We start from the raw sequence: 23548 nt of genomic DNA, 5'->3' as shown, positions 1-23548 counted from the left end.
AGTCTAAAAAGGGGAGGCAGGTTCAGTGTCTTGGCGAGTCTCACCTGTTGCACCGCTGAGAGCGAAGGCACAGAGAAGAAAAAAGGTCCACATTGTTTATAGTGGTGAACTGGGGTCTGTCTCACGAAGCGAGTTCAACAAAGTCAGGCTATCTTTGTGTTAGCTGGCTTCACAAAACCAAACAGCGGCGTTTCTGAAAACAACACGGATAGACCTAAATTTCAAGCTGTGAAAGGCCAGTACTTGTACTCCACTGTTTCAACTTTGATGAAACATACTGATTGGCCTAAGGCGGCCCTGCATCATTCATGGGGGTCGACATGTTTACTTGTTTAAAAAAATAAATAAAGAAAAAGCAACCTGAGGAGCAACAGCAGCCAACATGACAACAGTGAAACTCAATGGGGAGAGCAAGGCATTAACACCGGCAGGGTTAGTGGTTCTATTCCCACTGAGGCAAAACACTCAATTAAAGTGTTTGAGTTGTTCAAATGATTTTACTAACCCTCAGTCTGGTTCTGGTTCGCATCGCTCCCACTGACGTCTCCTGCTGTGGAGGACAAGGAGACAAGTGATCACACATTGGTCTCTCTCTCTCTCTCTCTCTCTCTCTCTCTCTCTCTCTCTCACAAACACACACACACACACATGCATGTGAGCAGCCTTACCCACTGTAGCAGGTGCTACTGTTGTCCCGTCATCATCTAGAAAAGAGTGTGCAAAAACATTTAATGAGTTCTGTCCATACAGACTATTGGATGTTAACTGATGTTAACTGGGCTAATTTCCCTCCAGTGGCTTGGAGAAAAAGTCACTAAATAGATACATAGATACATTCTGACATTGTGTCTTTGATGTTATGTCCAAACTATTGGTTTAATCCAAATCACACATTTTTTCTTCCAAATGTTCAGGGATTTATCTTGGTGACATATTGCTAATTTACATAGTAACATAGTATTTACTGACACACAGTACAGGGACAACAGGACATAAAATACACAGTGAGGTGTACATCACTTTCCACTGTGCATTCACAAGTATACATTCAGGTTACATTAATAAAAGACAGCTTGACAGTTCAGTGTCATTACCTGCATTTCCTTTTAAAGCAAAGGTGGCGCAGAGAAGAATAGAGACGATCAGCATCATTTTGACGACACCCTGCACTCTGGCCAATGAAAAGACATATTTACTAAACTCACTGAGAATCACAGGTTTGATTCCTGCTGAAGAGTCGTTCAGTAACATGAAGCTGTCCCTGACCTCTGACCCCTCTGGTGACACGCATGCATGTGTCTTAGAGGGCGATACAAATTCATATTTAACAGTAAAATATAAATATGAAATAATTTCCTGAACACAAACACATTAACACACAGAAAATGTGCAAGTTCTATTGCGAGGTCTCAAAAACACACAGCCAAATATAGACTGGACTTACCGTTAGGCCTGAAAATGAGAATCTCCTGAGTTTCAGTCGGATCTGGCCAAACAGAGAAAGGGGAGCACTAATATATAGCCAAGATCAAGGAAACTTGTTTATTTTACCATCACCTGCTAACTTGTGGTTTGTTTGAATTGTGGTAAATTTGGCCCCATCATTGGTATGATTCAGTGAATCTAAAGGTCAAAGGAGTGGGCCGCTGATGTTCCTGTGTGTACCACGAAATAATGTGCAAACCTGATTAGACAGTGATTTAAGACAAATTCTGCCAAAGTAAATGAAGGCAGACCAGTGGCATGCACACAGTCTCTAAGGGGCAGGGGGAAAAATTAAAAAGGGGCATCTCTTCCACCCGCACCAATTCTAACCCACCTGGTTTGTGGAGGCATAAACACACACACACCTTATGCAAGAGTGCGTCTTTCAGTGGCATGGACACTTTCTGTCCTTTCTGTTGTTTACAGAGGAAAAAGATGACTAACACTAGAAAAAGAAGTCCCACCATTTTTGGGGTGAGGCTGAAATTGTCACCATGCTCAGGATTTTGAGGGAAATGGATATCTTTAAGTTTCCAATAAAGGGTTAAACTGTCCGTGTGCTCCAGTGATTCTCCTTTGTCCTATTAATCAGACTTTGCTCCGTAACATGTAAACGGAAATATGAATGAAATAGTTCTATAAGCAAACCATGTATACAGCTTAATCAGAATATTGTCTTATTTAGAATGAGGCCAATAGTCGGACTATTGCTGCCCATCTGAATGTAGTCACTGATACTGACAGGCTTGGTTTGGCATGATGGTTTTGCATCTGTTGAAAGAAATGAACAAACTCATCTATTTCACTGTGGTCCTGTGTAGCTCAGTGGATTAGTTTAGTTTAGTTTAGTTTAGTTTAGTTTAGTTGGACAATTTTAACATACATGATGTTTGTACATAAAATCGTCAAGGATAACACAATAAAGTCAGAGACTTATTTCCGGTGTGGTCCTTGGTGGAACATGTACAGATAAGATGGTCGCAGACGTCACCGGCAGTCAACAGTTTCATAACACCAGTTAAATACCAATCCCCTATCACCAATCACAAAAAAATACATTCTATTAAAATCACACATAATCACACATTTCCTGTCTTGGCTCTAAAAACAGTTTTAGAAAATGTATAGGTAGCCTAATGTTTCATAAGAAATGTTAAATACACACACAGTAAATATACCATCCTATAAAAAAAATCCTATAAAAAATAAATACACACTCACTGTTTGAAAATAGCTCATTCGAAAAAGAATAAGAATGATATTCTTTATTGTCAAAGGTAGCTTGTTCCACTGAGCGGCTCCAGAGTGCAGAAAGGAGCATTTACCCATCATTGTTTTAAACCTGGTCAGACTCAAGTCTGGTACAAAAGCACTGAACCTCTCTGACTTTTGAAAAGAAGTTTAGCAGGTACACTGGGGCCTTGTTGTTTATAATCTTGTGGACCATGGTTAGTTGCAGCTGAGTAGCTCGAGCCTCCACAGGCAACCAACCCAGTTGGTGGAATTGCTCTCTGCCCACATGATCTCTGAAGTCAAGGCCAGCACCACACTGACTAGTTTATTTTGGGAGGTTTGGAGCAGTGGGTGGAGCAGTGTAACAGTGTAGAGCGTTTTGGATAAAAGTGTCCTCCAGATGACACACTGGATGATACTGTGTGGTCAAAAACAAAAAATAAATAAATCCTGGTCAAGGAGAATGCAGTGATGATGCAATGATGTCTGGACTCTCAAGATGATGTCTGTGAAGCCATGTGTAAACTGATTAATGTGGCACGCTAGTACAGTTATAATATTCTTTCTGAGGCTTTCAATATGGTTTGGACTAGCACCTGTGACCTATCACTTGTCCCTTTGTTTTGTTTCCCCACTGTGGTGCACACCAAAGTGGAAGTTGGCAGAGTGGTAAAGCTCAGGTCTTTGGACCACAAGGTAGTGAGTTCAAGTCCCTCATGGACTTTTACCATTTTGAAGTTTCATGAAAAGTAAATCAACACTAAATCACCAAGTGCAGAAAACTCAAAGCAGGTGTTTGACATCATCTGTCAATGGCAAAATACCTGAATGGTATCACTGATTGGGGTGTGGCCAGACCTTTCAACCCACAGAGAGCAGTGCCGCAGCAGTTTTCTGGCCCATGTGACTTAGTATTCTTTTATTCGTTAATGGAGAGCACTACAATGTTCTATAAAGTGATTAGCACTGTCAGTCTGTCAATCGTAGGTTGCAGTATCACTCTACTTCTCTCTTTAGTTAGTTTCTCCTCACTAAACCTATAACAGGCATTTGGCTCAGTAGGTAAAGCATCAGCCTTTCATATGAAAGGTTGTGTGATCAAATCCAGACTTGTCCTTTCCAAAATCGTTAGTCATCAAGGACAAGTAATGGAAAGTTTGGCCGCCACACTGCCGAACAACTCCAGCAGTGTGGTTACGATGAAAAGATTAACTTGACAGAAGTCACGGGCCAACACAAAAGTCAGTGTTAGACTGCATGTTCTATCTTCATGTCAGTTTTTGTCTGTGTCTTTCTACCTTCTGTAATGTTTTGTCTATCTGTCTGTCTTATCAAATTGTGCTTGGACCCCGCAATCGCCGCTTGCGGCTATATTTTTAATTTCATCTGCCATTCTGATGAATAGAGGTGAGACTGTTGTCCTGAAGTGTTTATAGAACTCAGCGGGGTATCCGTACATTCCTGGTGCTTTATTATTTGAAAGTTGTTTGAGTGCTGTTTTGTATTCTTTTGTGGTCAGTGGAGTGTGCAAGGTTTCAATCTGATCTTTGTTCAGTTTTGGTAGTGTAATGTTACTTAAAAGGTTTTCGATTTCTAATATGTTTGTTTTTTTTTTCTGTTTTTTCTGTAATTGGCTGTAATATTTTATAAAAATATTGTTTATGGTCTGTGGATCATGGGTGATTTTCCTCACTGAGTCCTTTATTCTTGAAATGATTGATTTCTCTTTGTTGCGTTTGAGGTGATTTGCCAAGTATTTTCCAGATTTATCATTATGTTCAAAGTGATTATAGCGTAATCTTTGCAATAAGAATTGTGTTTTTTTATTGATAATATTGTCCAGTTGCAATTTCTTTTCTCTGATTTCCTTTAGAATTTGGTCTGTGGGTTTTACTGTGTAGGAGTTGTGTAAGTGTTTTAATTTTTGTTCCAGATTGTTTTCCTGTTCTTTTTTTATGCATTGAGTATGAAATGATTTCCCAGTGGAATGCCAATTTTTAGAGTGACTTCTGGTGGATGATCTGTCTTGCATTGGTTTGATGACTGTATTAAAGTCTCCCCCAATGATGATAGTTGATGTTGAAAAATCGAGTAATGATGGGAAAAAATTATTTAAGAAAAAGGTTGGATCGTCTGTATTTTGACCATAAATACTAGCGATGGTTATATTGCTGTTGTTGATTGAGCCATTAATAATAACAAAGCGGCCTTCAGCCACTGATAACAGGAGCAAACACACACCCACACACACCCACACACACACACACACACACACACACCCATCCCCATCCCTCAACCAATGGGAATCTCCTTACTTCATCTTCATGTTTGACTGATAACAGGAGTAAACACCCACCCACACACCCATCCCCATCCCTCAACCAATGGGAATCCCTGCTTTGTCTTCATGTTTGTGTTAACTACTATTCACACAACTAGTCTATATTATATGGTCATATATATCTAGTCTATAGTATTCATTCATTTTCCTCTCCTTTGCTTCAGTGTGCATCTCAGCATCACTGAGATACTGAAACAAATGTCCATTTACCCACCGAGGTTTCTCTTCAAACATCAGTGTGTTCATGTTGTTTTGTCTTGAAGAAATCAACAAGATTTTTCATTCATTTCCACTGATGGAAATTCAGACAAAACAATAAATACATTTACATGAAGTATGCAAAAGCAGCTGTCTTTTACCAATCATAATTTAATAAAACATGTAAAATCCCCAAGGACCCTTTAATTTCTCAGCTGCATTCAATCAACAGAAGGACCAACATCCATTTTGCTCTGGTTCCCCAAACAGAATAGTTTAGTAAGAGTACAGAGGTCTTTCTCCACTGACAACAGGACAGGGACCTTTGTGCTAAAGGGGAATTCCACCAAAACTAACTTTTGGACGTTTTAGAAAGACAAATTTAAGACTTTTTAAGACCTTTTTAAACTGTTTTAAAAACCAAAATGAGGAAACAAAGATGGCAGAAACAGCCTATTTCTGATTTTACATAGCTATAGTTCTGAGACTTTAAATGGGCAGTGTAATAAAAAGGAAAACAGGACATCATTAAGGAACAAGATGTCCAACTGTGTTTATTAAAGCAGATATGAAAAAAACAACAACTAAAAAAACGATTGTACTACTAACCCTGTTCTGTATTCATCCAAGAGTTACTAGATGGCAAAAAAAAATAAGACCTCTAATAACTGTACTTAAGATGTTTTAATACTTTTCAAGACCTTAAATTTAGACAATTTATTTTAAAACTTTTTCAGCCTTTTTAAGGACCTGCAGGTTTTGATTTCTCAACATCACTGAAAATGTAATCCTATGACATCAGGATTGCATCTTCTTAGCTGGTCAATGAATATTTCATTGCTAGTCACTTTGCTGTACTTTGCCTACATTAAACATCTAGAATTATGGGGGAAATGTAGATGTTTAACAAGGGCAGGGGATTAAATGGTTGTTTAGAAAATTTTCTTGCAACCATCTCAGGCAATGAAGACTATGATGTCATAAGAAAGCATTTTCTTTTGTCTTGATAGCTCATAAAACCAAACTCAATGAAGAAAAACCAACTGGAATTTTTACAAAAAATGTTGACATTTGTAGCCAATTTTAGTGGAATTTCCCTTTAAGAAACCAATAACTTTCCACTACAGTAAACTGCTGCCTGTCAGCAGTCAGGGCCCGCATGATGGTGAAGTCTAGAGTGTAGTTGCTTTTGTGGTGGTTGAGTAGTGCTCAGTTTTTGTATTGTGCAGCCTATATGTCAGGTGGGTGTTTTTATGTAGTATATTCCTCATTACTGGTGGTAGTTTTGCTGAATTACTACCTGGAGCGATGCTGATTTTCCCGGGTAGGCTTTAGTGGCTTGTCTCTTATGGAGAGGTGCCAATTTGTTGTTTTAGTTTGTTGTTTTTGTGTGTTGTCCGCGTGGTTGAGAGAAGTTGTCTTGGGGACACCTCTGTAGCATTGGTGAGGCAGTCAGTTTCACCAGTGCAAGCAGGCTTTAGGTGTGTAAGTACCCGCCACCAGCGGGTACTTACTGGGTCGTGTACTGAGCCCAGGTTGGGCTCAGACAGCTAGAGGAAGGAATGAAACATATTCAGCTTTGTATTTCTTTAATTTCTCATCAATTTATATATTCATAAATCTGGCTTCATAACATTACACTGTTACATATGATGTCGTTACCCCTTCAGTCATTAAGAAAAATCCTAGAAAGAGGAAAAGCCCCAGTGCTTTGTCTCGAGATAAACTGAGATTGCAAACTTTTCAGGAGAAGAAGATGAAGGAGGAGTGAGACAAGAAAAAGGAAGATGACAAACAAATTACTGAGGAAATTTAGGAGATGACACTGAAACCAAAATGATAAGAACAGAGTGATGAAGAAGAGGAGGAAAGGAGAGCTTGGCGTAAAGACTCAAGTGAGATATAAAGGTTCAAATAAAGCATAACATGGTTCACTATAATTCCCTTTGTTTTGTTTGACATATACTTAAGTATAACCATGCTTAGTCTATGCTTCATGTAATCAAATCATAATATTCATTTCATCAAAGTAATCATTGTAATCATGTTTAATAATCATTGTAATCGAATTTAACAAGTGTGAAATGTGATTAATCTTAATGTGTATGCATTATGGTCAAAGGTAGTATTTTGTTATGAGTGCTGTCCCTTTAAGGTCAGGAATGATGTAGTACAGTAGTAGACTGACACAGAAACCTTGTAATATATATATAAATATATATGTATATATATATATGTGTATATATATACATATATAAACAGGTGTTTGACTGAAGTAGAAGCAGGCGTTTGACTGAACCACAAACAAGTGTTTGGCCAAAATACAAACTGGGGTTTTAAGTACAAACAGGTGTGATAACAACATGAAGTAATGTGTTATGTTGTGCACCTGCAAAAGTTGGCAATTGAGTCATGTAACAGTAAAAGCTGCGAGACCCTTCTTTGCCCCGTTTCAGATCCTTATCACCGAGGACGGATCGTATTTTATCTGGACTACCCCCTTTCTTGGACTTTTGGACTAAGCCTCTGGTGAGAAGAAGGATTGGAAACTTACACAAAAAACTTGGAAACTTTGATAAAATTTGGACTATTGGACACTTAAACATTTTTAAACTTTACTGTTAGATATCATGACCTAACCCCACTTTGTATTTTTTGCATTTTATACATTTTAATAACAAACTTTTATTGTAACTTTCATTTTTACATCTCCCTTTTTGTTTTTCAGCTATTTTGCATTTTTATTCAATTTCATGTATGCAGCTGTAACTTCATTTGTAACTTCAACTGATTGATATTTTCAATAATAAAAAAAAATGCATGCACTACTACCACTAAACCCTAACACTATTTTCTAAGCGAAGATTTCTCATAACTTAAACAAGTTTGGTTTTGATGCCAGTGATCGATTTGTAAGAATTAGCTTGCATGGTGTAAATCTCTTTGATAGATAAAGTACTGTTCAGAGTAAACACAAGTGCAATTGTGTTTTATTGGCTTATTATTAAAAAAAAAAAAACAGCCCAATCAGCCATTCGGATATGCCTTTATTATGATGCTTAAAATGAGCTACAGCCAAGGGATATAAAACATGATGCTAGTGCTAAAGAAAAATACTCTGCTGTCAATCATTTTGTATTTTTAACCTTTATATACCATAATCATTACATTTGGTATACAACTAGAAGGAAAACCTTTTGAGTTGTGAGTATATTCTTTCCCTTTGTTTAATAAACCAGCACGCATATTGATTTAAAAGCCAGACACTAGTATCGCTTGATGTTGTGTATCATTTATTACTGTGTTATCAGCCACTCTCTCACCACAGGTCGCAGTAAGGTACATTTCCTCTCCAGGGTTCACCAGAACACTCAGACTTCATCATCAGGTGAGGATCTTTTAGTAAGTGACAGTTGAAATCAAGCCAAAGCATTCTGCCTTGTCAGCTATTTTCCAGCTTCTTTCATCTGAAAATTCAAACCTACCTCAGCACCAGGCCCGGTCTCTGGGCTATTAATAAAAATACAGCAGCTGGATTCATAAGCCACCAGAGGTCATGCTTTACACTGATTTTAGAACAGCTATGAGGCATTTTTAGGCGTGGCTTCTTTCTTCTACCAACCAATATAGTTCCTGACCAGTAGCTAAACAAAGTGTCTGCTAGGAGACTTAACAGCGGTATGAGTGGTGATTTCCAGTTTGAATATTAATATTGAAGTCACTGTTAATGGGTCACATTGTGCTTGTTATCAGGTATTTTACAGCAGCTGTGAACATGACTGACAAATCAGAACACAGAACCAGAACTACGTGTTTTATAAATTTTAATGTACATCAGTGTCTGAATGAGCACATGACTGGAAGCAGATGGAGATGTGTGGTCAGTGGTTAGAGCGCCCGTCCTGTAAGGGAAAGGCCACAGGTTGGAGTCCAGCTACAGCCATGTGACACTGAACCTCTACCTGCTCACTCATCATCAGTCGCTCTGGGTAAGAGAATCAGCTAAATGCCTGAAATGTGAGTGTGAAATGAAATGTGGGGACAGGTCATGGACGCTGCATTTGAGATTCTCTCCCTCCATCTATTTCTATTCTTAAGTTTCAGACAGAATATTTTACACAGTGAAAAAGATTATCACTTATAAACAAAGTCATGGAAACATGGAATCAATGTCCAACCCCTTTATTTAAAATGAGAATCCAATACATTTAACATTACTGAAAATTAAACTATCATCTTTGTTTACTGTAAAAAAATAAAAAAATAAAAAAGTGATATAAATGTACATAATTTTAAGACAAGATCAACTATTGAACAGTGCCATGTTTCTTTTTCTTACAATCATCTCTATATGATTTCTGTTTTACCAGATAATACACAGTGGAAAGTGACAGGCAAGATGTGAAAGAAGCAGACAGTAAATTTTATGAACAGAATTTGAATCCATGACATCGACCAATATAGTGGTTTAAAAATCAGATATCTGCCAGTCAGTGTGTCCCACTGCCAATGACCCAGACTGTCAGCTATCACATGCTTTCAAGTAATGATTGGAATATAGCAGGACTGTAGGTGTTTCAATAAAAATATTATAATTACAGAATATAAAACAACTTCATTTTTGTTTGTCAGAGTGCAGTGAAAAGCTGCAGAACTTCTACAATGTCTACAAAAAATCCCCCTTTGGACTTAACTGAAGATCAAGAACCACAACAAAACTTGAATTTCTTTACCGCTTTAACACCTATACTGGTCAGGTATACAAACTAATGACAGAAAGTATCAACATTTGCTGTTCTCACTCCTCGTTGCTGGTTCCAGTGGCTGTTTGGGCGAGTTTAACAGTTCAGCTTCATGGCACACACAAAGGGTAACTGAGTTCGACAATCATGATCGTTCCAGTGGCTCTCCCCTGTAAATTACAAAAGAGACAGTTTTTAGATCGGATGAAACCAAAAATGTGATGTGACTCTAGATGTTAGAGAAGCGTGCTTGTGACAGGGAGGTTTAGATTGATGGAAAAGTTACTCTACCTCCACTGTTCATCTCCACACAGTATTCTCTACCTCCAGCGTTGTTGGGCTCTCCTCTGTTCCAGAGCTGAATGTCAAACCTGGAACCGTCGCTCCAGAACCACAAGCGATCCTGTTAACAAAGAAATTGAATCATTGAATCACTTGTTACTGTTGGTAACTTGCACAAAGTTGTAGTTGTTGAAATTGTCTGATGTATTTTGCATAGCGCGCTGTAAATCTGCTGTATCACACTTAAACCTGCTCTAAGAGACACCATCATATCTACATTCACTTGACTGGCCAGTGTGTTTTATTTGAATGCATCTGCAGAATAAATGTTGTGGGAAAGGAAAGGGATTTTCTTAAGACTTAAAAGACTTGACATTCCTTCCCATAAAAATGTTCTTTTATTCAGTCTGTTCTGAGAATGAAGGCTATATCATTGGTATGTGAACTCAAAGTCTGAACCGATCCTAAATGAGCGCTACCACTCTGAGACTAAACTTCAAGAGCTGAGGGGTCAGATCTGAATTTTGAGACTCCAGGGTGTATTTGCATGACAGATGGATAAATACATTTGAACACTTCATACTTAAGCTTGAGCATTCTGCTGGCAAAATCTTTTTTGCCATACATATGTGTTTGACAGAAAGAAAACACACTTAACACATGTCTGGATTGATCTGGGTAAACTGATGAGTTTGCTACCTGAGCTGTGTCAGTGCCACCGATCCAGGTTCGAGGGAAACCACCAGTGTTCCTCCTCACGATCTCCTGGATGTAATGGTACTCCTCAAAGCTGTGGACGGAGGCAAGGTTGGCACCAAAGTGCAAACAATAGCGCTGTAAAAGAAGAGAGAAACCGCTCTTAATGCAGAAAGACACAGTTTGGCCTCATCAAGAGTCTGCACTTCCAAAACTTTGAATGCAAAATTCTGTAACAAAGAAATATTGCAAAAATGTCTTCAGCGGCTGTAATGCATTTCATAGTGACAGCATCAGCTGTAAAGTTGGCAGTTCAAGGGGAAGGCAACTGTCAGTCAAGCAGATATCTGATATTTTCTGCTGACATTCAGTACCTCTAAATTTAACTTTTTTTTTAATATTCAGTTTTTCCCCCAGAATTTTATTCTTATCAGGGTGGTAGTTACCACTAACTATCACTGGACTCATAAAATATCACTTTTGAGGAGGAAATAATCCTTATTGCCCTCTTAGATGACTGAGAAATAGGCCTACCACGCCCCCTCAAAGTAACTGCATCATTCACCTCCCACCTATCAAAACCCCACCTAAATGATCAATGTAATACACCTAACTTAGCTGTCCTTTCTAGGATTGTCAATCATTTTTTTTTATAATTTATTTATAATAAAGCTTTATTTATAATAAAGTTTTTATACCACTCAAGAGGCCTGGACTGTTAAACAAATTGTACTCTTTTAACTCTGCCAGTCAGTCAGATTGTCTTCTGCCTGCGTTAATACAAGTTAGGATCAGTAACATTTCAAGTAAATGTAATGAGTTTGCCATTTACTTCCAAGAAGAAATCTCTACTATTAGAAATAATATTTTCATCTTGTGCATTGGCGAATCTAGCCTTTCTGTCCCCTCACATCAATGTACCACTTTGGGCACTATGTGTAATTTTTCACCCATTAAATCCAATGATCTTGAGGAGGTGATACAGCAGCTAAAGTCTTCTACCTGCTGCTCTCTTGATTCTATTCCCACAAAACTGTTTAAATGTGTCTTTCACTGCCTATCACGTGATCTATTGCATATTATTAATGCCTCCCTACAGTCTGGTGTTTTCCCCACTTTCCACACTGTGTTGTGGTATATATCTGATTTCAATATTATTGCTTGTTTACAAGGCTCTAAATGGTTTAGGTCCTAAATACATTTCTGACCTGCTCACTGGCCAATAAGATCTCTCAGATAATCAGGCATGCATCTCCTAACTGTACCTAGAAAAAAACTTTTAATCAGGTGAAGGTGCATTTAGTCACTTTGGTGCTATTCTTTGGAACAAACTGCCTGATTTAAGAGCCATCTTACAACCTGCATTTTTTCCTCAGGCCTTTAGCTAGTTAGTGCCTTTGTGTGGTTCTGCTTTAGTCTGTGTGTGTGTGAGAGAGTGTGAGAGTGTGTGTGTGTGTGTGTGTGTGTGTGTGTGTGTGTGTGTGTGTGTGTGTGTGTGTGTGTGTGTGTGTGTGTGTGTGTGTGTGTGTATGTAAGTGCTGTTGTAGGGGTAGGACGGGGTTTTAAAAGCTGTATTTTGATTTTTTTTGGATTGTGTTTTGTATTGTATTTCCTTATCTGTTTATTGCCACTATTTTTGGCCTTTAATGTGAAACACATTGAGTTTACCTGTGTATGAAATGTGCTATACAAATAAAATTGACTCTTGACTTATTTATTGAAGTAATACTGGGTAAGGAAATACTGAGGTAGCCGTTATATTTCAAATGGATACAGAGAATTTGGGAATGAACCCCTTCAGGCCTTACCTCTGCCTCTGGCCAGGTCCTTGAGCTGCTGATGAAGACAAAGCATCTGGATCCATATTGGGTCCAGCCTGACGAACAGCGGCTCCTGCTCTCCACACCGTCACCCAGCTCCTCTGCTCCTGCCGCCTCCTGAGCCTGAGCCTCCTCTTCCTCCAGCCTTCCTGCCTCCTCAGCCAGAAGCTCCTCTGGCCTCTCCTCTGGAAGAGAAAAGTGTGGACTCATTAACTGATGATCAAGGCCTGGTTTCCCTAAATGTATCCTTGTAGTGTTGTATCACAATATTTAGTTGATGGTTATCAGTTTTCAACATCCATTGAGCAGATCAGTATATATATATGGGTTCAGGGGCACTTCAGCAGTATTGTGCACTATCCCTACAGGGAATTGAACCAGCATCTCTTTACCTTGAAGGCAGCCTCTCTAACCATCATGCCAGCCTCCTGCTTTCATTATCTTTTAAATTAATGTTTTGGTGTTGGATGAATTCAAGTCTCTGTCCAAGCTATCCTCTCTTACCTAGAGGCATGTTCTGCTCAACAGCAGCCATCTGCTCCATTGGATCTGCAGCAGAAGACGAGTAGACCAACAGTTAACTATCTACCAGAGCTACTTCTTTTAATTCCTCTATCCTCTACCCTTCTCACATTTTACTGTTTTAACATTGAATCTGCACAAGAAGAGTAAATCTGATTTTTAGCCCTTTGTGCCACAGGTGGGCTTTCAATAGTGCTGTTTAACAGAAGAATCTGTGTGACAAGGGATTTAATATTGAATGCAGTATGTTTAGTACATGGAAAGGGTTCAAACCACTTCAATGTTTTGTGAAGAATGGAAAAAAAAACCTAAAACTGAAGCCTCGTGGTAAATTAGACCTCTAATACATGAGGTAGTGTAAATATACAGTATTACTAATAATAACATGAGGAGAGACTGTACCATGAGCTGCAGAAACGACCTTATCCAGAGGGGGGTGCTGCTCTGCTCTGGTCTCCACCTGGGGCTCTAAGGTAAGACAAGATGAGTTTTTGAACACTCAGTATGCATCATCACTCTGATTTTGTTGTCTGCTCAAATTTCATCATAAGCATAAAAACTATGAGAGCCTGACTGCAGTTTAAACAAACAGGCTGAGAGTCTAAAAGGGGGAGACAGGCTCTGTGTGTTGGTGAGTCTCACCTGTTGCACCGCTCAGAGCGAACAGAGCGCAGAGAAGAAAAATGGTCAGCATTGTTTACAGTGGTGAACTGGACTCCTGCAATGAAAATCAAAGAATCAGAAAATCATTAGAAAACACATCAGAGAATCAACATCAACTCCTTGAGTGAAAGTAGCAGACTGGATAAGCAGTTATTCAAACACAAGCTCTGATGAAAAACTCCCCTATTAAGACGCATGTAACCCAAAAGTCTCACCTGCTAGAGTGAATATTTCAGCTGAGTGTCTGTAGGTTCTGGAAAGCTGTGGAGAAAAGAGCACTTATATACAGAAACAAGGAAACTCACATGAATTTCAAATAATTATTTACTAGATAGTGATAACAGTTTGCTTCTAAAGAAATTTCAACGATTCTTTTGACGTCATTGTTGTGGAAGTTTTATGTCTTTAGCTACTTTATTGCAGTATGAGGATAAAGTGATTTCCAGAGAACGTACTTATCATTCTGCAGAACTGGCTCACACCTCCTGATCAGATCAGTTCATGAGTCTTTTATAATATTCAGCGTAAGATTATGGGGAAGCGTCTGTCTTGTACACTAAAATATCTGATTCTGTTCTGTCGAACATATGTTGCTGACCTGCTTTCTCGACAACAGGAGCCGATGTTTAGTTTAATAACAAACTTTTATTGTAACTTTCATCTTTACGTCTCCCTTTTTGTTTTTCTGCTATTTTGCACTTTTACTTCATTTCATGTATGCAGCTGTGATCCAGACAGGGCAAAAAGGTCATTTAGCAGGAAAAACAATCCTGAAATCTACTGATTGATATTTTCAATGCACAATGCATATTCAAAATGCATGCACTACTTCTACTACTAAACACTAATACTATTTTCTAAGCAAAGATTTCTCATAAACAAGTGTAAACACAACGGCAACTGTGTTTTATTGGCTTATTATGAAAAGAAAAACTGTCATTCAGATAAGCCTTTATTGGCAGCCTGTTAATGTGTCAAAGGCTTATAGTCACTGATATCAAAAGGACTTATGTTGATAATAACTCCATGAGCTACAGCCAAGGGATATAAAACATGATGCTCGTGCTAAAGTAAAATACTCTGAACTGTGGTGGATGAATCTTGGTGAGTGATTAACAGGAAACACTGAGCATTTCCTTAGTGTTCGATATAGATCGATATCTCTGATCTGGGTTGACCAATTGTGCTGAAATGTGGTACACATGGTCTAGGGCCAGGTAGTAGGCAAAAACTGTGGCCTATTATATAAGCTATTGAGCTATTGTTATCAAACTCAAGGATCGTGTGTGAATTTCCACTTGGAACTTGCATATGAATTTTCATGCAAATTTGGCCATACAGCAACATTAATTAATATCCAGCCAATAAAAAGTATAATAAAAATGGCCCTTACTTAATGACGGTTTGCTCAATTGCTATGAAACATGGTAAAGATGTTAATAAGCAGTTCTATTTTCAATTAGTATAACTTGTTTACTAATGGCTGAAGTCCGAAGATGAAGCTCGGCCTCCCGGCCGCGTGGGGGCGCTGTACGCTGCATTAGTGCGGCGTTAGGTAAACGGTAACCTTAGAAACCTTCTTTGAACTTTCCTCTGGCATTCAAAAAGGAAACGACAGAAGAGCCAAGAGAGAGACACATCTCGAAGGTAAATTCGCTTGAAAGTGGACAGATTACTTATCGTTTAGACGTTGCTATATCATTTCGTGTTAGCTAACGGCTCGTTGTACTGAAACCGATTTTCATTTTGTTCCAATAATACTGTACGGATTAGTAACTCGGAGTCACATGTGATGTTAGCTTTTCTAGCTAACAAGTTTAGCAAGGCGGCGCCGGCTGAAAAGGCCTGTGTGTGGACGGTGTTGACAGTTTTTAGCTAACGTTAACTTAAATAAAATTGCTGACCCTATAATACCAGCGTGTGTTTACAGTGTTAACAACAACCATACATTTATGGCAGCGGTTGGTGAGAAGTAACTCTCTTGATAAATAAATTGGAATAAATTCGGCATTTGAGATGCAGATTAATAATGTAACCGTTAACTGTTCTAGTTTTGCTAACATGGCCGCAGCGTTAGTCAACATTAATTACTTTAAAGTTTATGTGTTTGTGTTGTGAATTAGTTTAGGCGAGGTTTTAAATGTACTAACATAGCCAGTCCAACATTAGCTGAAACCGTGTCTTAACGTTAACGCCGGCGTGATGAGCCAGTTTTAAAGGTTAAAAGCAACGCTTTGTTTTGATAACGTTAGGCCATTTTTCCTAATATGACCTCGTGAGTGGTTAAGTGTCAGTAATTTAACTATCTGAAAAACATATACATAGTACTTAAATGTAAAAAACACAGAAAACTAGAGCCAGGTAATATTTCACTCTGGGTCCAGGGCCTGCTGCTTAACTTTTTAAAGGTTGGTATACCAAAAAATACAATATTTCATCTTTGAAATATCCCACCTGGATTAATGCTGTTTTTCTGCACATAGTCATATTTGAAACCTTCATATGACTTTACCAGCAGCATATTAGTAGCTAGGCAGGCAGGTTATACTTTTTGTGGAGGTTACACTATTGTGGAGTAGTCACACTGCAAAGTATTCGGCACTTTGACTATTTTACTAATAGAAAGTAAAGTAGTAGTACATAAAGGCCTCCAAATGATTGTTGGTTACCTGCCAAAGTGACTGGTAAAGTCAACAAATTTACCAATTGCAGCCAAAATCTACCAGCTGATGTTGATTTTCCACCCTGCTTTTATTTGCCATTTTTAGGCAGTCATCCAGAGTGTGCTAAGCACCAGCAAAAATCAACTAATCGACTGTTTCGTTCCAATATATAGCAGAGGGCCATGGCTCGTGGGCAGCAGAAGATCCAGTCCCAGCAAAAGAACGCAAAGAAGGCAGCGGAGAAGAAGAAAGGGCAAGGCGCCGACCAGAAGACTGCAGCCAAGGCAGCTCTGGTCCACACCTGCCCTGTCTGCCGGGTGAGCACTGGACCGCCAGATAAGAGTATATTTTAGTTGTGACTAGTAAGGAACCCTCCAGGACTTCTAGGTATTCAGTGAAGGCCCAGAAAATGTATGAATGGTGTCACATATCTGTTTTGTTCACTCACTAACTCATCAGAAACGCTTGGTACTTGCTGTACTCTGTAGTATGTGGATACTGTAATAACTAGTTATTTCAATGAGTTTGTCTAAGTTATTGGGTAGGGCATTATTTGCTGTTTTATGTCACTTTTCGACCCACAGTAGGCCTAAGGCATTTGGCCACAGTTGGGTTCAAAATTGATTTTTTTGATCCATTTTTTTAGTGTCATTTGTGTTCATGCGAAACTAATGCCTTGATTTGACTCTTCCTTCCAGACGCAGATGCCTGACCCCAAGACATTCAAGCAGCACTTCGAAAGCAAACACCCGAAGTCCCCCATGCCTCCTGAGCTGGCCGATGTTCAGGCATAAAGGACCACTGGCTGGACTGGACCTAAAAGCTGGGTAAGACCAACTGTAGTACCACTGTAATCCCTTTTGTAGATGAAGACGTCAAACCATATTATCTGCAGGTAACAGCTGATTATATACCAGACAAGAAGCACTACATTGAATTTTATATTTTTGATTTAACTGAACCCAGAAAAACTTTTTTTACTGTAAGAGGTTTTGTTTGTTTTAAGCTTATCTTGTAGAATTAACTGAATGTAAGCTGTAAGACACTTCAGAGGGAGAACCAGCAGCTGGTCACATTCGTGATATGCAAAATTGTCCTTGGTTATAGAAGGATTAGAATTGGTATTGAAGTATTTAAATAATCATTTGAACAATAGCAGTAAGTAGAGATGGTAAAGTGAACATTTAACATTAAAATACTCAGTAGCATGTGAGTAAAGAAAAACCCAAGCTGCACTGGAATAGAAAGCTGTTAATAAAAATAACCTGAAGTTTTTTTGCCAAGTTAACTTGCCTCTATTAGTATTGCCAAACAAACTGTGAACATTAAGACATGGAGAACTTAAACACACATTGTTACTTACAGATACACAGTGACCATGGATTTACCGCTGAATCATGAAGCCTGAAGGATGTTGATGACGAACACTGGGACCCTTCGATATTAATGGACAACATGGTTGGGATGGGGGAGGAGGGAGGGGATGTATGTGTGTGTGAGCGTGTGTTTGTGTAAGAGAACAAAACCAGAACGAAGGGGCAGAAGTGCACCAGCACCACGTTTTTATATTTATTTTGTGTACAACTACCCTTGCTCTTCCAGAGGGGGGTTTCCCAGAAAGCAGAACCAGCAAGTTTGCCTGCGAACGTTACTAATACGAAAATGATCTTGGACTGAAGATGTCAGAGCGCTGAGAATGCCAAATAGTTGGAAAATTTGTTGAACTATGGAAAAGGCTACCTTGCAAAGTTTAAAAAAAAAAAAAAAAGAAGTTATTTTTGAATGTCGGCTGGCTGGCAGCTGGTTGTACTTTCTTGAACACTCTCCGTCGTCCACAGTGAGGTATAGATGGCACATTCAAGACCCCTACTATAGAATCCATCACCTTCATCCACACATGGCACAGCTGTTGGGTAAAAAAAATCTAGCAAATTTTGGTGTTTTTCTTTCATTTGAGTTGAAAATTAACATGGTTGTTTGTTTGAATCAGTTTCATGACCTCCGGGCCTTGGGAAAACTACTAAAATCCCATTGTATCATTTCAGAAATATATGGGTGTCAATGAGAAAATGCGTATTATTAGTTCTTGGGGGGGGGGGGATTTTTTGGAGATGCATGGTTTTTATCGAACAAGAGCGATGGACTCCACAGCCGTGCCTCCTCTGCGCTGCTGCTGCTCCATAGGTGTCCACACTCAGTAACACCTAGATAAACAGTACCTCATGATCGACCACACAGTTATCAAGTATTGTAGCGTGTTGCTGTTTTTTGCTACTTCTGCTCACTCTTGACGCTATTATCCACAGTCAATTTTCCCTAAACAATCTTGGCAATAAGATCATTTTTGTCCCACTGGATTTAAGTGAAGCTAGGAGGAGATTTGTTTCGGAAACCTAGCTCCAATTTTAATTTTAATTTTAGCAGTTCTAACACAAGTATTTGTAAACCTCCCATACACTCTTCTGTGGTTATCAATCATTTCAGCTGTAGTTTGAATGGTCAGTGTATGAAGGAATTGTAAGAAGCCCCAAGGACTGAGATTTTAAGATTTTAGTTCAGTAACTGCCAACATGATGAAGCCCTGTTTCGGTTCTTCATAGATTTCCTAGCAGGCGAAATAAGATTCACAAATTTGTTTCCACCGTTATATTGTATTATTTTTGCTTTTTACCCTTTTCAATAAATTGAGCGATGTATTTAAAGTGACCGTTCTTCTCTGCTAATTTTGTGTAAATGAGAAAGAGAAAATGCAATGCAGGCTTCCCACGGGCCTTGCAAATCCTTGAGTTTGTGGATTTGAGAAATTAAATGAGACCTTAAAAGTTTTTGAAAATGATGGAGGGCATTGAAAGTACTTTGTCTTTTTTCTTTTTTTTTTTCCAAATGTATTAAAGTATACTACCCAACACTTAACATCCTGAGGAAAACCCTATGATGGCATTTCTTGACATGATCACAAGTGGGGAAAAAAAAAAAGAAACCTTTATGATGTCTGATTTTGAACAGTCATGTCTCACCCCAAAACATGCCAAGTGTGAGTCCTTGAATTTCACTAAACAAGACATTGAAAGTCATTGAAAAGTACTTGATTTTGATGTGTGTGGGAACTCTGGCCATGAATCATGTATTTTAAAAATGGCACATGAAAGATGTGATGGTATCCATAGTGACACAGATACTAATTACATTTCAATCTACCATGATTGTGTGGAATTGGGTCCATTGATTCTGGTTGGTTAAAGTCAGTTTTGAGAAGGAGAAATGTAATGCAGAGCACAGGCAAGGACTTAAGGGAAAAAAAAAAAAGACCCAAACGTCTTCACTGCCCTCCAGTAAAATCTTAACAGAGATTTTCCATTGCTGCCAACTTGTACCGGTTAGTGAGTGAGCACAAATCTCGCCATATCTCATTTTTTATTATAAAGTGGAGAGTTGAACAGGAATGACTTTAGCATTGAGACATAATTGATTTGTACAAAAATACACAAATGCAAATGCGGTGTTGGTCTACTGCTGATCCTCTAGGAAAGGGAAAAAAATCATGATGGTTCAGTGAAGGCTAACCTGGCCATCTGGCCAATATAATCTCTCAGACTTGTGTATTGCCACAATAACAATGCTGTCAGTTAATATTTCATGTAAGGCATACAACTCACTAAGACCCTCTAATGCCATCTAATATCATGTGTGGTTAAAGTTTCCCAAACCTCAATTAGCCTGAGCACATAAATGTAAATATTCAGTGGGTAATCTCAATTTGCTGCTGTGTTGATTTAAGATGAATCTGTGAAAACATCTATGAACCCAGAGTGAGTCCTGAGGCTAACAGACATACAGTAGTAGTTTCTCCCTTTGAGACAGCCATGAAAAGATCAGGGGACATTTCCTACGCCACTCTGGATAGTCTGGGGAAATGATGGGGATTTGAATTTGATAAATTTGTGCTCTTGAAAAGTTGGAAAATACTTTAAAGTACGGTACTTTGGAAAAGTACAAATTGGGAAAAAAACAACTGTTCAGAACAATTTGATAAAGTTGTAGACCCACTGTCATGTCACATGTTTGTTATGAAGACTAATCTTCAGCTTTAGAGTGATAAGGCCCAGTTGACAGTTGTGTTGTCCAGCCACTTTGAGCATACTGTACATCATATTGAACATGAACCAACATCTTGAAATCCAGTCAAGAAATAAAGACCCTGAAAAAGTTGTAATTTCGAACTGAAAATGTGTAGTAGCCCTGTATAAAGCCTCTGAGTAAGAGCACTGATTTGGAATCAGTGACATTTCCTTTTCTGATCAGGAAAAATTACTATTCAAGAGTCACTGATTCTAGATCAGCACTCAAACTCTAAGAAACTTTATACATATAGGTTCAGACCTGTTCAGTCAGATTTTTGGTGCCTGTGTCGTCAAGCTCCTTCCCCTTAAAAGGTGGTTTCTGCAGAGTTCATGTTAAAAATTTAATATCCATGTGTGTTTTTTTTTTTTTTTGGTCCTGGACTGGACTCGATCTGTCTCCAGGCTACTGAACGGGCTCTGCTGGCTATCATAGACATCCACAGGTCTTCACCACCATGTTCCGGTGCTTTTTGAGGATGACGTTGTTGTTGTCGTCGTAGAAGAGGACGGAGATGGGGCTGAGCTTGGTGGGGGCGCAGCACGCCTTGGGAACCTCATCAGGCTTCAGGAGGTGCACCTGCCGGAGCAGAGGGGGACATTTACATTCTCAAGATCTAGCTGACGATGTCTGATATCCAGAGAGACTTGCAATTGAGCGCAACAGTAGGATAAGCTTCAATTCCTTTCTAGATTTTCAACATCTCAAAGCAAAGAATAGCATGGAGTGCAAGGGTCAAAGCCACAACAGCTGTAACAAATATTATCATCTCTAAACTGGTCATGTTTGATAGAGAGGTGCTGGGGAAAGAAATATAATAGAAGACGTCGAACAAACAGGTATTCAAATATTAGTGTGTAAATAAATGGATTAGATCAGGGATTCTCAACATGGGGTCCGGGGACCACCAGGGGTCCTTGAGGGGGTTCCATGGGGGTCCCCAGCAAAATGATGAGGTGTTAAACTTCTCTGTTACTTCATTTGTAAGAAGTTAACACAATTAGAGAATGTAGAAGAATGACTATTTTGATCATAGTCTCACTGTTATCTCTCTACCTGCAATACAGAGAGTCATGAAATTCTGGACAAAATCTAACAATAAAAATATGCTCAGATTTGGGTCCGAGACAAAATCGAATCAAATTGGGGGGTTCGTGGTCCTAATGTGGACTAAATTAGGGTCCTTGATATGAAAAAGGTTGAGAATCAGTAGATTAGATCACTGAAAAGTCTTGCCAGTGAATGAAAGAAAAGAGATAAATGAAGGGATAAATCCATATGTTGCAGTAGGTTGTTTTATAAAACCCGTCTCTCCTGTACTCGTCATCATGGTACTGACCACTTGCTGGATGAGGGCGTGGTTGGTGGCGTTCATGCAGGAGCCCAGAGGGTAGAGGCACTCTCCATCACAGTAGTAGGCCGAGTATCCTGTGGGGGCCAAAACCCAGTCCTGACGAGCAGAGAGGGGCCAAGAAATTTACTTTATGGTCCGGGGCCTCAGTTAGAAAAAACGCTCTTTCACTTCACCCTTTATATGATAATTTCAAAGAATATGACCCATATCTAGACTATAATTATGCCATTCTTTCTTCGGATGATATAAATTATTTACATTTTTTGTTTATCATAACAGGTTATCACTATCGCTTTATACAGATATATTACAGAAAATAATACAAAAATATGATTATTTGTACGTTAAGATCGGTTTGTCATAAATCACAGCTATGGCTTCAGTTTGGTCAGAAGCACAAAAATTTGTAAAAATAAAAATGTACGAGGCCCCAGGTTTCCCAAAAGCATCTTAACACTAAAGCCACCGGTGTCTTTTCTGTAGAATGCAGCAGAGATAATCTTAGAGATATTTTTGTGATCCAGATTGGCAAAATCTACTGAGTTTATACAGGAAGGAAAAATCTGCTTAGCAAATTTGACCTTTTGTCCTAGATACGGTCTGTCCACGGCAGATTAAACACGGAAAAACTGGAGAAACCGTCAAATCTAGGTCACATTATTTTTTTTTTCCTCTCTCCAGTGTTAATCCAGCTTTAGTAACAATGACACTGAACTACTATAAGAGAAATGTAAAGCGGACAGGTAGAAGATTCCTGAAGAAGAGGAGGAAAAATGAGATAAACAAACCTTCCACCCCAGGTCACTGAAGCTGACGTAAAGCTCGTGCTTTTTACACGCCTGACGTCCGCTGTTGGCATGACTGTGGTCTGTAGGGAGGAAACACAAAACATCTACTGAGAACAAAGCGACAGAACCATGTTTATGTACATTTAGGGGGAATATACTGACAATTTCTATGGCTTTTTAAAATTCAACCATTCATTCTAACATGTTTTTACACATGTGAAGGGTTCCAAAACAAGGTATCCACAATTTGAAAAAAGTGACACCTACTCTTACAAAATGATTGACGTCACATTAAAAATGTACATTCTTGGTCACTTTTCAGACGATATTTTAAAGCTTTTGAACGGTGGACTTCATGATTGTTTTCCAAAATGAATATCCTGTTATGTTTTGGAAGTGAACTCTCCAAGACAAGTAAGTAAGATTTCTTTAAATTCAAAAACAGCTGAAGAGTCAGAATAAGCCACATCGTATCTCAGCAGGGTTGGGTTCGCTTCAAGTTCAGTTCACTCAATTCAAAATGAAAAGTGAAACTGCAATGTCTTCATAGATTTGATGAGATGACATTCAGTGAAACTAATGATCCCCATGGGGAACTTGCTTAAGGGTGTTTTATATATAAGAGCCTTTTCTTGAATTTGG

At 38.8% G+C, this 23548-nt stretch overlaps 3 protein-coding genes across 3 annotated transcripts in view; 1 reads left to right on the top strand and 2 right to left on the bottom strand.

Annotated features, from left to right (window-relative positions):
• Positions 1-10095: 10095 nt before the first annotated feature.
• On the bottom strand, positions 10096-14013 carry LOC139909709 (ladderlectin-like). Its single transcript, XM_071896903.2, has 5 exons — positions 13962-14013; positions 12786-12904; positions 10981-11115; positions 10291-10402; positions 10096-10169 (listed from the first exon to the last, which is right to left on the bottom strand). Exons 1-5 carry the CDS (start codon positions 14011-14013, stop codon positions 10096-10098), a joined length of 492 nt encoding a protein of 163 aa, XP_071753004.2.
• Positions 14014-15579: 1566 nt separating this feature from the next.
• Positions 15580-19268, top strand: LOC139909708 (zinc finger protein 706). Its single transcript, XM_071896902.2, has 4 exons — positions 15580-15629; positions 16819-16962; positions 17344-17472; positions 18011-19268. The coding sequence occupies exons 2-3, from the start codon at positions 16828-16830 to the stop codon at positions 17437-17439; spliced, it is 231 nt and encodes a 76-aa protein (XP_071753003.1). The 5' UTR covers positions 15580-15629; positions 16819-16827; the 3' UTR covers positions 17440-17472; positions 18011-19268.
• Positions 19269-20045: 777 nt separating this feature from the next.
• bmp8a (bone morphogenetic protein 8a) overlaps positions 20046-23548 on the bottom strand; it is a 15169-nt gene continuing 11666 nt past the window's right edge. Inside the window, 3 exon segments of the mRNA XM_078290604.1 lie at positions 20046-21343; positions 22104-22214; positions 22907-22986. Coding sequence (XP_078146730.1) covers positions 21194-21343; positions 22104-22214; positions 22907-22986 — 341 coding nt within the window. The 3' untranslated portion in view covers positions 20046-21193.

The sequence above is a fragment of the Centroberyx gerrardi genome, chromosome 19 (assembly GCF_048128805.1).
Source record: "Centroberyx gerrardi isolate f3 chromosome 19, fCenGer3.hap1.cur.20231027, whole genome shotgun sequence".
Classification (NCBI taxonomy): Eukaryota; Metazoa; Chordata; class Actinopteri; order Beryciformes; family Berycidae; genus Centroberyx; species Centroberyx gerrardi.
Note: the sequence above shows the minus strand (reverse complement) of the source record. Positions and strands in the feature narration are given on the sequence as shown.

Excerpts from the sequence above, each read along its gene's own strand:
- LOC139909709 (XM_071896903.2), bottom strand. The coding sequence starts at position 14,013 with ATGCTGACCATTTTTCTTCTCTGCGCTCTGTTCGCTCTGAGCGGTGCA. Across the intron at positions 12,905-13,961 it reads CGCTCTGAGCGGTGCAACAG|GAGCAGAGGAGCTGGGTGAC; the intron begins GTGAGACTCACC and ends AGGAGGCGGCAG. Across the intron at positions 11,116-12,785 it reads GGACCTGGCCAGAGGCAGAG|CGCTATTGTTTGCACTTTGG; the intron begins GTAAGGCCTGAA and ends CTTCTTTTACAG.
- LOC139909708 (XM_071896902.2), top strand. The coding sequence starts at position 16,828 with ATGGCTCGTGGGCAGCAGAAGATCCAGTCCCAGCAAAAGAACGCAAAG. Across the intron at positions 16,963-17,343 it reads ACACCTGCCCTGTCTGCCGG|ACGCAGATGCCTGACCCCAA; the intron begins GTGAGCACTGGA and ends TCTTCCTTCCAG.